Source organism: Muscardinus avellanarius (assembly GCF_963383645.1).
Source record: "Muscardinus avellanarius genome assembly, chromosome: 3".
Taxonomy (NCBI): domain Eukaryota; kingdom Metazoa; phylum Chordata; class Mammalia; order Rodentia; family Gliridae; genus Muscardinus; species Muscardinus avellanarius.
Genome location: NC_137788.1, coordinates 130179300 through 130193394, shown reverse-complemented (window position 1 = coordinate 130193394; position 14095 = coordinate 130179300). Strand labels below are relative to the sequence as shown.

Sequence of the window (14095 nt, the reverse complement as noted above, 5' to 3'; positions counted from 1 at the left end):
GAAGCCCTTCTACCTCCGGGCTACACTCCCAGACCTATTTTTACATTTTTATTTGGAAACAGGGTCTCCTAAGCCAGCGCGCGTGGCTGGCTTCGAACCTGCGCGATCCTCCTGTTTCTGCCTCCCAAGCGTGGGGATTACAAGCGTGCGCCACCACACCCGGCACGCCTGGCTTTTTATTTTTTATTTTGCAACAAGGTCTCACTGAGTTGCAGAGGGCCTCACTAAGTAGCTGAGGCTGGCCACAAACCCACAATCCTCCCATCTCAGCCTCCCAAGTGCTGAGATTAAAAGGTGTGCGCCACCACACTATTTTTTGTCAAGTATCTCCTTTGAGTCTCCAGAACAGTCCTGCTATTCTAAAGCTACTACCATTTCTGTTATCACCCTAATTACAGTTTCTCTAAATTCTTCTTTCCTTCTTTCTTTCCTTTCTTTTTATGATACTGGGGATTGAACAAGGAGGATTCTGCATTTGAGGTACACCACAAGCCCTGCTTTTTATTTTTGAGACAGGGTCTCACTAATTTGTGGAGGGCCTCCTTAAGTTGTTGAAGATGGCCATGAATCTGCCATCCTCTTGTCTCAGCCTCCTTGTCTCCCAATCATGCCTGGCTAGTTTGTCTAAATTCTTACATGTTCAAAAGCAGAGATAAATCCTTCTAACATGTTTCTCAGAAAAGCAAAATGAGGATTTAAAAACTTTGTAATTTGGGAGGCTGTAACAGAAGGGTTGCATGTTTGAGGATAAATTCAGCAATGTAGTGAGACTCTCAGCAACCTAAGGAGACTCTTTTTTAAAACAAAAAATAAGGAAGGTGTGGTGGCGCATGCTTGCAATTCCAGCATTTGGGAGGCTGAGACAGGAGGATTGCGGTTTGCAGACAGCCTCAGCTACTTAGTGAGGCCTTTTGAACACAGTAAGACCCTGTTTCAAAATAAAGAAAAAAATAGGGCTGGTTTAGCTTGGAGGCAGAATGCCCCTGGGTTCCATCCCCAGTACTGCAAAAAAATAAAAATAAAAAACAGCTGGGCGTGGTGGCACACGCTTGTAATCCCCCCACTTGGGAGGCAGAGACAGGAGGATCGCGCTGGTTTGGAGTCAGCCTCACTGGTTTAAGAGACCCTGTTTCCAAATAAAAATATAAAAATAGGTCTGGGGTGTAGTAGCCCAGACGTAGAAGGGCTTCCAGGAACCCCAGTACTACTACTACTACTACTACTACTACTACTACTACTACTACTACTACATAAATAATAAAATTAAAAAAAAACAATAAAACAAAAAATAAGAGCTGGGTGTGGTGGCACACGCTTGTAATCCCAGTACTTGAGAAGGCTGAGAGAAAGATCGCAGGTTTGAACTTTTTTTAAAAAATTATTTTGGCTCTGGGGATGGAACCCAAAGACATTCAATCTTCAAGTTATACTCCCAGCCTGATTTTCTTATTTGGAAACAGGGTCTCACTAGATTGCCGAGAGCCTTGCTAAGTTGCCAGGGCTGACTCTGAACCTGTGATCCTTCTGTCTCAGCCTCCCAAGTACTGAGATTACAAACATGTGCTACCATACCTGGCTTGACCCTGTTTCAAAATAAAAAATAAATAAGTAAATAAAAAGTTAGCTGGGCTGGTGGCTCATTTCTGTAATCCAGGTACTTGGGATGAGACAGGAGGATCACAAGTTTAAGGACAGTCTCAGCAAGTTGTAAGACTAATCAATGTAGTGAGACCTATTTAAAAAAAAAAAAAAGGAAAAGAAATAGGGCTGAGGGTATAGCTCACAGGTAGAATGCCCCTGGGTTCAATCCCCGGTACTACTAAATAAATAAATAAAGTGTACAACAGAATAAAGATATTAAGGGTTCACTGATTAGAGTAGGTAAGATTAGTACAAACTAGATAGTGCTAAGTGCTCACCTTGGGGGTGCCCAATCATGCCGTGTACAGTCAAGAAGTGTACCTACGTATGTCTTGTTCCTCCATGTTACATTTACCACCAACATCCCTAGAAAACAAGAAGACATAGATATAGACAAAACAAACCTCATTGGGCACTGAGAAGAGTATATGTCATTTGAGTGTACTCGGACTTCTGTAGGAGGGTTTAGTCAGTACTCTGGGCACCAAGGAGATGATAGGATTGGTCAGAATAACTTCATGGGAATTGTCTGTGATGTTACTGGGAACTCTTAGGATGAGCAACAGCTGCAAAGATGACTCCTTGGTCTGATCATATTTTCTTTCTTTCCCCCCTAGTACTGTGGATTGAACCCAGGAGCATTCTACCTCTGAGTAACACCTCAATCTACAGTATTTTTTTTATTTTAAAAACAAGGATTATTATTTTTTTTGAAGATTTAAAAAAGTTTATTAGAAACATAGAAATACAGAAAATAGAAATACAGCCGGGCGTGGTGGCCCACGCTTGTAATCCCCGTGCTTGGGAGGCAGAGACAGGAGGATCGCGCAGGTTCGAAGCCAGGGGCGCGTTGGCTTAGGAGACCCTGTTTCCAAATATAAAAAATGTAAAAATAGGTCTGGGAGTGTAGCCCGGAGGTAGAAGGGCTTCCAGGAACCCCAGGAACAAAAAAAAAAAAAAAGAAAAAAGAAAAAAGAAAATAGAAATACAGCTCCATACCAGACTGGCATGGAGGGGTGACTTGAAATGAATACATCCTATTATTATTATCATTATTATTATTATTATTATTTTGCAGTGCTGGTAATCTCCTTTGTACTAGGCAAGTGCTTTACCACTAACCCATACCTCCAGGTCTATGTTAAAGGTACTTTGCAAATGAGGAAAAGTCTGAAGGTCTATTAGTGAGAACCTCAGCTCTTTTGGTTTCTAAGACATGACACAGCTTTCTCTAATGGATTCTGATTCTTTTTGTGGTATTAGGAATTGAATCCAGGGGCATTCTACTTCCAAGCTACAACCACAACCCTTTTTATTTTGAAGCAGTGTCTTGCAAAGGTGCTGAGACTGACCTCAAACCTGTTATCCTCCTGTCTCAGCTTCCCAAATACTGGGATTACAGGTATATGCCACCACACTTGGCTTGGATTCTGAGTTTTTTCATACAATTTCCTTAGAATGCCCCCCTATTATCTTCACCTTAGATAAGACACAGAGAAGATTTCAGAGAGCTGGGTCTGGTGGAGTGTGACTGTAATACCAATACTTAGAAGGCAGAGACAAGAGAAACATTAAGTTCTAAGCCTCAGCAACTTAAACCCTGTTTCAAAGTAAAAAATAAAGAGGGTTGGAGGTACAGCTCAGAGGTAGAATACCCCTGAGTTTGATCCCTAATACAAAAAACAAAACAAACAAACAAAAACAAAACAAAAAACACGGCAGAGGGGGGGAATCCAGAGGGGGAAAAGTATAGAATTTTTTTTTATCCATTTCCAAGGTCCTGGTATCTTAAGGAAAGGGTGGTGAATCTCCTAAGAAAGCAATAAAGCCAGGCTCTCCCTGCCTATTAGCAAAGTGAATTCAAGTGGATGTCTCCCCCAGCAATGGGCTGCTCTGCTTATTGCATAACCAATTTAAATAGGATCAGTGCCCATTTATTTCTAGACAAGGTAAGAATGAGATATAGGCACTTCATTTAAAAGGTGAGAGTAAGAGGGAGAACACAGCTGTACATAGGGAACAGTCATACAATTAGAAGATGAATGTTATTTTGACTCTAGAAACAGCTGGGTGGGAACGCATATTTATAAAAGTGGCTTCTTTATCTGGTATAGTCTGCAAACCTTAGCAATAATGAATGAGCTGAGGAGGAGACAGGTCAGAGGGCTAGAAATGGAAAGGGGAAGAGGAAAAATTCTAATATGAAAAGACAAAGTAGAATTTTGTTTAACTGTCAAAGGAGCCACATTTTGCGTAAGTGTATCACTCTTCCTACAAGGTTCTAAGTTGAGTCACCTGGGAGAGTAAAGGGCAGGAAGAAAAAGCAGAAAATAAGACTTAACAGACCTAGTTACTTTGTTAAGGGGAGCTTTAGGCCAGTAAGTAGGATGAAGAGAGAAAAATAGGCCTTCATTTTAGAAAGCTTTCTACTTTAAATATTCACAAAATAAGGAAAGCTGCAGCATGTCTAGATAATACTGCAAAAAACACTGTAAAAGTGATAAATAGTGCTCTCTACTTCTCTAGGTGGTAACTGTCCTTTTTTCCAAGAGTCTTGCAGCAGAAAAAAATTTTCATTGCCAGGCATGGTGGCGCACACTTGTAATCCCAGCGCTTAGGAGGCTGAGACAGGAGGATCACACAGGTTCGAAGCCAACCTCAGCTACTTAGTGAGGCTCTCAGCAACTCAGTGAGACCCTGTTTCCAAATAATATAGATCTGGGAGTATAGCCTGGAGGTAGAAAAGCCCCTGGGTTCCACCCCCAGTACCACCACAAAAAAAAAAATCATTAACCATTATTAACTATTAACCATTATCAGGAGGAGTGCGATGCTGAGACAAACCTAATCTCAAGGTAACAGTACTTTGCTTCAGAAGATAAATCATAACCCCTGAACATTTGTGCATCAAACATTTGATCCAAGACAGGAGAATAATAGGTTCAAGGCCAGCAATTGTAACTTAGCAGGATCCAGTTTCAAAAATAAAAAATAAAGCCAGGCGTGGTGACACACGCTTGTAATCCCAGCATTCGGGAGGCTGAGACAGGAGGATCGCGGTTCGGGGACAGCCTAAGCTTCTTAGTGAGGCCCTCTGCAACTTAGTGAGACCCTGTTTCAAAATAAAATAAGAATAAAAAATAGGGCAGGGGATGTAGCTTGGAGGTCAAATGCCTCTGGGTTCCATCCCCAGACCCGCAATAAATAAATAAATAAATAAATAAATAAATAAATAATAAACTAGGAGAGATGACATGCACTGCTCCTTTGTATTCCCAACAGTTGGAAGACTGAGACAGGAGGATCACAGGTTCAAGGCTAGCTGTAGCAACTAAGCGAGACCCTGGTTTTTTTTTTTTTTTTTTTTTGGTTGTTTTTTTGGTGGTAGTGGGGTTGGAACCCAGAGGTTTTCTACCTCCAGGCTATATTCCCAGACCTATTTTTATATTTTATTTGGAAACACAATCTCACTAAGTTGCTGAGAAACTAAGTAGCTGAGGCTGGCTTCGAACCTGTGTGATCCTCTTGTTTCAGCCGCCCAAGTGCTGGGATTACAAGCGTGCGCCACCACGCCCAGCTGAGACCCTGTTTTGAAATATAAAAATAAACTGGGTGTGGTGGCACACGCTTGCAATCCCAGCATTTGGGAGGCTGAGACAGGAGGATAGCAGTTCATGGACAGCCTCAGCTACTTAGTGAGGCCCTCTGCAACTCCTTGAGAACTTATTTCAACATAAAGAATAAAAAAATATGACTGGAAGCCGGGCGTGGTGGCGCACGCTTGTAATCCCTGCGCTTGGGAGGCGGAGACAGGAGGATCATATAGGTTCGAAGCCAGCCGTGCTGGTTTAAGAGACCCTGTTTCCAAATAAAAAATTATAAAAATAGGTCTGGGAGTGTAGCTCGGAGGTAGAAGGGTTTCCAGGAACCCCAGTACCCCCCCCCAAAAAAAAAGGACTGGAGGTGTAGCTCAGAGGAAAAATGTCCTTGGGATCCATCCTCAGTACTGGAAACACACACACACACACACACACACACACACACACACACACACACACAGCTGGGTGTAGTGGCACATGCTTATAATTTCACTATTTGGGAGGCTGAGACAGAAGGATTCACAGCCACTCTCGGGTGCTTAATGAGGCCCTCTGCAACTTAGTGAGACCCCATTTCCAAAAAAGAATAAGCCCGGAACCAGAAGTGGTGACACATGCTTGTAATCCCAGCACTTGGGAGGCTGAGACAGGAGGATCACACAGGTTTGAAGTCAGCCTCAGCTACTTAGTGAGGCTCTCAGCAGCTTACTGAGACCCTGTTTCCAAATAAAGTATAAAATAGGTTTGGGAGTGTAGCCCAGAGATAGATAGAAAGCCTCTGGGTTCCACTGCTAGTACCGAAAAAAAAAAAAAAAAAAAGGAATAATCTGGGCATGAGGGTGCATGCTTGTAATACCAACACTTGGGAGGCTGAGACAGGAGAATCGAGAGTTCAAGGCCAGCCTTAGCAACTTAGTGAAGCCCTCCACATCTTAGCGAGACCCTGTTTCAAAATGAAAAATAAAAAATAGGGCTGGGGCTGTAGTCTGGAGGCAGATGTCCCTGGATTCAATCCCCAGTACTAGAAAAAAAAAAATGTATATAAATAAAAGCTGGGTGTGGTGGCACATGCTTAGAATCCTAGTACTTGGGAGAAAGAGACTGGAGGATCACAGGTTCGTGGCCAGCCTCAGCTACTTAGTGAGACCCTGTTTCAAGAGATAAAAAATAGGGATGGGGCTATAGTTCAGAGGTAAAAGGCCCCCAAAATAAGAAAGGCTGCCATGTGTGGTGGCACACTCTTGTAATCCCAGCATTTAGGAGGCTGAGTCAGGAGGATCATGGTTCCAGCCTCAGCTAGTTAGTCCCTTTGCAACTCAGTGAGACCCTGTTTCAAAATAAAGAATAAAAAATAGGGTTGGGGGTGTAGCTCAGAGGTAGAATGCCCCTGGATTCCACCCCCAGTACCACACACACACACACACACACACACACACACAAAAAAAAAAAAAAAAAAAAAAAAAAAAAGAAAGGAAAAGAAAAGAAAGGCTGGGGTTGGGGGGACTTGGAGAAGAAACGCCCCTGGGTTCAATCCCCAGCGCCAAAATAAATTAATAGAGCTGGGGGTGTAGCTTAGTGTTAGAACAACCCTGAATTCAATTCCCAGTACCTAAGAAAAGACCGAGATACAACAATGCACAAAACTGACAAATTTCTGCTCTTATGTTTAAGTGAGGGAAGACAGACAATAAGCAAGTCAATGTATGTCAGATGGCATTAAGTTCTATGGAGAAAAAAACAAGACGAATACAGGATGGGGACATATGGACATATGGGGATGCTACTATTTTATTTTACTCGAACTGGGGATTGGATGCAGAGACATTCTACATCTGAGCTGCACCTCCAAGTCCTATTTTTTTTTTTTTTTTGAAACAGGGTCTTACTAAGTTGCAGAGGGCCTCATTAAATTGTTGAGGCTAGCTGTGACCCTGTGATCCTCCTGTCTTAGCCTTCTAAGTACTGGATTTACAAACAAGAATCACCATATCTAGCTGGGATGCTACATTTTTATATAAGGAAGTAAAAAAAACTTATGAAAATAGCCTTTTGATACTGGGGTTAACCCAGGGATATCAGAAGTAGAGTGGAAAGCCGGGCATAATGGCATACGCTTGTAATCCCAGCATTTGGGAGGCTGAGACCAGAGGATCGTGGTTCGTGGACAGACTCAGTTATGTAGTGAGGCCCTCTGCAACTTAGTGAGACCCTGTTTCAAAATAAAGAATAAAAAATAGGGCAGGGGTGTAGCTTGGAGGTCAAATGCCCCTGGGTTCCATCCCCAGACCTGAAAAAAAAAAAAAAAGTAAAAGTAGAGTGGACAGGCCGGTGGTTGGCTTTTTTGTGTATGTATGGTGCTGTGGATTAAACCCAGAGGTGTTCTTCCTCCATGCTATACCTCCAGTCCTATTTTATTTTTTTATTTTTTTGTGGTACTGGGGTTCCTGGAAGCCCTTCTACTTCTGGTCTACACTCCCAGACCTATTTTTTTTTATATTTTAATTTGGAAACAGGGTCTCTTAAGCCAGTGTGGCTGGCTTCGAACCTGTGCGATCCTCCTGTCTCCGCCTCCCAAGTGCGGGGATTATAAGCGTGCGCCACCACGCCCGGCACCCTATTTTATTTTGAAATGGTCTGGCTAGGTTGATGAGAGTCTCACTACTTTCTGAGGCTGTCCTTAAACCTGTGATCCTCCGGTATCAGCCTCCCAAACACTAGGATTACAGGCATGTGCCATTGCACCCAGCTTGTGGCTGGCTTTTATTCAAATGCCACAGAAAGCCAGCTCAGAACCAGGCATAGAGGTACACATCCATAGTCCAATACTTGAGAGGTTGAGACAGGAAGATCACAGGCTTAAAAACAGCATCAGAAACATAGTGAGACTCTCAGCAACCTAACAAGACACTGTTTCAAAACCCAAACAGGAGCTGGGCGTGGTGGCACACACTTATTATTATTATCATTATTTTTTGCTGGTCTGGGGATGGAACCCAGGGGGATTCTACCTCCGAGCTACACCCTCTGCCCTATTTTTTCTTTATTTTGAAACCGGGTCTCACTGAGTTGCAGAGGGCCTCACTAAGTAGCTGAGGCTGTCCGTGAATCGCGATCCTCCAGGTCTCAGCCTCCCGAATGCTGGAATTACAAGCGTGCGCCACCACGCCCGGCCTGGCACACGCTTATAATCCCAGCATTCAGGAGGCTGAGACAGGAGGATCACGGTTTGCAGACAGTCTCAGTCAGCTACTTAGCTACTTAGCGAGGCCCTTTGCAACTCTGTGAAACCCTGTTTCAAAATAAAGAATAAAAAATAGGGCAGAGGGTGTAGCTTGGAGGTAGAATGCCCCTGGATTCCATCCCCAGACCCGCAAAAATAAATAAATAAAATAAATAAATAAATAAATAAATAAATAAATAAATAGACTAAAAAATAGGGCTGGGGATGTTCCTCAGAGGATGCCTCTGGGTTCCATCCACAGTACTTCAGCCAGGTGTATGGTTGCACACACTTGTAATCCCAGTACTTGGGAGACTAAAACGAGTTTTGCAGGTTCTCAGGAGCTTCAACAACTCAGTAAGGTCCTCTACAAATTAGTGAGACACTGTTCCCAAATAAAAATAAGATAGGTATGGGGTGTAGCCCAGAGGTAGAAGGGTCCTGGGTTTCATCCTCAGTACCAAAAATAAAGAAATCTAGCACTTGCAAGTCTGTGACAGGATGATAAGAGGTTCACAGCCAACCTGAGCAATTTAGCAAGACCCTCCACAACTTAATGCTGTTTCACAATAAAAAATAAGAGCCGGGTGTGGTGGCGCACGCTTGTAATCCCCGCGCTTGGGAGGTGGAGACAAGGAGGATCGCGCAGGTTCAAAGTCAGCCTCTCTGGCTTAAGAGACCCTGTTTCCAAATAAAAAAAATTATAAAATAGGTCTGGGAGTGTAGCACGGAAAAGGGTTTCGAGGAACCCCAGTACCACAAAAAAATAAAAAAATAAAAAAATAAATAATAAATAAAAATATAGCTCAAAGGTAGAATGCTCCTGAGTTTAATCCCCAACACTACACACATATACACACAAAAACATACTATTCAGAAGCTGGATGTAGTGGTCCACACCTGTAATCCCAGTATTCGAGAGGCTGAGACAGAAAGATTGAAGGTTTTTTTTGTTTTGTTGTTGTTTTTCAGTACTGGGGATGGAACTCAGGGACATTCTAACTCCAAGCTACACTCTCAGCCCAATTTTTTATTCTTTATTTTAAAACAGGTCTCTCTGAGTTGCAAAGGGCCTCACTAAGTAGCTGAGGCCGTCTGTGCACCGTGATCCTATTGTCTCAGCCTCCCAAATGTTGGGATTACAAGCGTGCGCCACCACGCCCAGCAAGATCAAAGGTTTAAGGCCAGCCCTAGCAATTTAGCAAGACCCTGTTTCGAAATAAAATAAAAAATACGAAAGGCTGTGGGGTAGCATGGAAGTAGAATGCCCCTATGTTCATTCTTTGGTACCAAAAGAAGAAAAAAACAGAAAAAAAAGTTGAGGGCCAGGCATGGTGGCCTATGCTTAAAATTTCAGCGATTCAAGAAGCTGAGGCAGGGCGATCATGAGATTGAGGCAAATGTTGGTAATTTAGCAATATCCTCTTTCAAAATAAAAAATAAAGCCAGGCCAGGCCTGGTGACACATGCTTGTAATCCCAGTACTTGTGAGGCTGAGATAGGAAGCTCTCAGGTTCATGGCCAGCCTCAGCTACTTAGTGAAGACATTAGCAACTTGTGAGACCCTGTTTCCAAATAAGATATAAAATGGGTCTAGGGTATAGCCCAGAGGTAGAGTGCCTCTGGGTCTCACCCATGGTACCACAAAAAAAAAAAAAAAAAAAAAAGAAGCTGGGCATGGTGGCTCATGTTTGTAATCCCAGTGCTTTGTAGACTGAGACAGAAGGATCACAGGTTTGAGGGCAGCCTAGCAAGTAGTGAGACTCTTATCAACCTTATGAGACCTTTTTTTTCAAATAAGAAATAAAATGGGGTGAGGGAGTGTAGCTCTAAGGTAGAAGGCATCTGGGTTCAATCCCTAGCACCATGAACGAATTAATGAATTAATGAAATTAAATAAAGAGCTCAGAGGTAGAATGCCTCTGTATTCAATCCCTCTTTACAAAAAGAAAAAGTAAAAAAAAGCTGGTATGTTAGCACATACCTATAATCCCAGTACTTGGGAGGCTAAGACAGGAGGATCAGTTTTGAGAACAGCCTCAGCAACCTAGTGAACCCTATTTCCAAATAAGAAAAAAAAAAAAAAAAAAAAAAAAGCCAGGCGAGGTGGGACATGCTTGTAATCTTAGTGTTTGGGAGGCTGAGACAGGAGGATCGCACAGGTTCGAAGCCAGCCTCAGCTACTGAGTGAGGCTCTCAGCAACTTAGACCGTTTCCAAATAAAGTATAAAAATAGGTCTGGGACGCAGGGCGTGGTGGCGCATGCTTATAATCCCCGCGCTTGGGAGGCAGAGACAGGAGGATCGCGCAGGCCCGAAGCGAAGCCAGCCGTGCGCGCTGGCTTAGGAGACCCTGTTTCCAAATATTAAAAAGTATAAAATAGGTCTGGGAGTGTAGCCCGGAGGTAGAATGGCTTCCAGGAACCCCAGTACCACAAAAAAAAAAAAAAAAAAAAAAAGGTCTGGGAGTACAACCCATAGGTAGAAAAGCTCCTGGGTTCTACCCCCAGTACCACAAATAATAAAATAAATAAATAAATAAATAAATAAATAAATAAATAAATAAGGCTGGGGTGGGGGCCAGACATGGTGGCACACATAATCCCAGTACTTGGGAGGCTAAGACACGATGACAGGTTTGCAGCCAGCCTCAGCTACACAGTGAGACCCTCTACAACTAAGTGAGACCCTATTTCAAAATAAGAAATAAAAAATAGGGTTCAGGGTGTAGCTTTTAAGTAAAATGCCCCAGTACCGCAACAACAGAGAGAGAGAGAGAGAGAGAGAGACAGACAGACAGACAGACAGACAGACAGACAGACAGAAAAGGGAAGCTCCTGGGCTGAATCTCCAGTATCAAAATAAAAGAGTAATGTACAGCCGGGCGTGGTGGCGCACGCTTGTAATCCCCACGCTTGGGAGGCTGAGACAGGAGGATTGCATGAATTCGAAGCCAGCCTCAGCTACTTAGTGAGGCTCTCAGCAACTTAGTGAGACCCTGTTTCCAAATAAAGTATAAAATAGGTCTGGGAGTATAGCCCGGAGGTAGAAAGCCTCTGCGTTCCACCCCCAGTACCACACACACACACACACACACAAAAGAGTAATGTATCCAACACTGCTTTCATGTAATTAGCCAGAAATGTAGGGGTTAAATCAGTGATGTGTACATGTATGTACACACAAGTTTTTTACCCTAATATGATGTATGAATATAATACACCAATAAAAAATAAAAAAAATAAATAAAAAGACTAAAAGTAATTAGCCAGAAATAAGCAAATTACTTATACTCCATTATACTAAATGCTAATAGAGATTCAAGTGAGACCCTGATTCAACATAAGAAATTGGGCTGGGGTATAGCTCTGAGGTAGAATGTCAGCCAGACATGGTGGCACACACTTGTAATTCCAGTACTTGAGAGGCTGACACTGGAGGATTGCAGATTTGTGGCCAGCTTCAGCAACTTAGTGAGGCCCTCCGCAATTTAGTAAGACCTTGTTTCCAAATAAAGAATAAAAAAATAGGGTTTGGGTGTAACTCAGAGGTAGAAAGACCCTGGTTTCAATTCCCAGTACCACAAGGAAAACAAACAAAACAAAATCTTAGCATGAGGCTGGGGCCATGCTCAGTGATTCCAGTGTGTGCTTGGTATTCATAAGGCCCTGTTTCGATTTCGATCCCCAGCACCAAAAATCAAAAGCTATATGCTACATATTGAATGAGACAGGAGAGACAGCGAGGGGGGGGGGCTCAGTAAATCCTAAAGGGATTCGGATGAGCAGGACACACATGAGAAAGATTGAACCCACTAGATGATGGGCTGAGGTTGTGTATCAGAAAGCAAGAAGGAAATCTTTTTTTCCTTCCCAATACTGGGGATAGAACCCAGGGCTTTCTACCTCTGAGCTGCACCCCCAGCCCTATTTTTTTGCAGGTCTGGAGATGGAACCCAGGGGCATTTGACCTCCGAGCTACACCCCCTGTCCTATTTTTTTATTCTTTATTTTGAAACAGGGTCTCACTGAGTTGCAGAGGGCCTCACTAAGTAGCTGAGGCTGTCCGCGAACCGTGATCCTCGTCTCAGCCTCCTGAATGCTGGGATTACATGTGTGCGCCACCATGCCCACCTCCTATTTTTTATTCTTTATTTTGAAACAGGGTCTCACTGGGTTGCAAAGGACCTCACTAAGTAGCTGAGGCTGTCCTCGAACCACGATCCTCCTGTTTCAGCCTCCCGAATGCTGGGATTACAAGCGTGCACCACCAACTCAGCTACAAGAAGGAAATCTTGAAGAAGTTGGTTTAATACTTGATGATAATTAAATACTTGTTAATTGTTACTGATTGGAAATTGATGCATTAAAATGAGTTATAGAGGGCTGGGTGTGGTGGTGCATGCTTGTAATCCCCGCACTTGGGAGGCTGAGACAGGAGGATTGCACAGGTTCTAAGCCAGCCTCAGCTATTTAGTGAGACCCTATTTCCAAATAAAATATAAAAACAGGTCTGGGAGCATAGCCTGGAGGTAGCCCCTGTGATCCACCCCGAGTACCACAAAAATAAATAAATAAATAAATAAATAAATAAATAAATAAAATGAGATATAGAAACCAGGCATGGTGCTGGCCATGGTGGCGCACGCTTGTAAGGCAGAAACAGGAGGATCGTGCAGGTTTGAAGCCAGCAGCAGTAGCGCTGGCTTAAGAGACCCTACTTCCAAATAAAAATATAAATAGGTCTGAGAGTGTAGCCCAAAAGTAGAAGGGCTTCCAGGAACCCCAGTACCACCAAAAAAAAAAAAAAAGAAAGAAAAGAAAGAAAAGAAATAAATAAAATACGCTGGGCGTGGTGGAGCATGCTTGTAATCTCTGCACTTGGGAGGCTGAGACAGGAGGATTGTACAGGTTCAAAGCCAGCCTCAGCTACTTAGTGAGGCTCTCAGCAACTTAGTGAGACCCTGTTTCCAAATAAAATATAAAATAGGGCTGGGAGTATAGCTCAGAGGTAGAAAGCCTCTGGGTTCCACCTCCAGTACCACCAAAAAATAAAATAAAATAAAATAAAATAAAATAAAATAAAATAAAATAAAATAAATAGGTCTGGGTGTGTAGCTGAGGGATAGAATGCTTTTAGGTTTCATCCGCAGTACCACAAAGAACAAAACAAAAAATGAGTCATAAAAAATATTTTTTTTGTAGCCAGGCGTGGTGGCGCACCCTTGTAATCTCAGCATGTGGGAGGCTGAGACAGGAGGATTGCAGGTTCTGGGCCAGCCTCAGCTTAAGTGAGGCTTATATAAGTGAGGCCCTCCACAACTTGGTGAGATCCTGTTTCAAAATATAGAATAACTGAACGTGGTGGTGCATGCTTGTAATCCTAGCATTTGGGAGGCAGAGAAAGGAGGATCGTGGACAGCCTCAACTACTACTACTTAGTGAGGCCCTTCACAACTCAGTGAGACCCTGTTTCCAACATAAAAAGGACTAAAAAAGTAAGGATGGGGTTGTAGCTCTGAGGTAGAATGACCTGGGTTCCATCTCCAGTACTGCAAAAAAAAACCCCCAAAAAACAAAAAAACAAAAAACGGCTGGGGATGTAGCTCGGAGGCAAATGTCTCTGGGTTCTATCTC

The 14095-nt window shown here is 43.0% G+C and overlaps 1 protein-coding gene across 1 annotated transcript in view; it reads right to left on the bottom strand.

Annotated features, from left to right (window-relative positions):
• The window catches only part of ZNF609 (zinc finger protein 609), a gene marked incomplete at both ends in the record, with an annotated part of 163118 nt that overhangs the window by 15289 nt on the left and 133734 nt on the right, over nt 1-14095 (bottom strand). The window contains one exon of the mRNA XM_080692776.1: nt 1920-2007. Coding sequence (XP_080548902.1) covers nt 1920-2007 — 88 coding nt within the window. The remainder of the gene's footprint in view (nt 1-1919; nt 2008-14095) is intronic.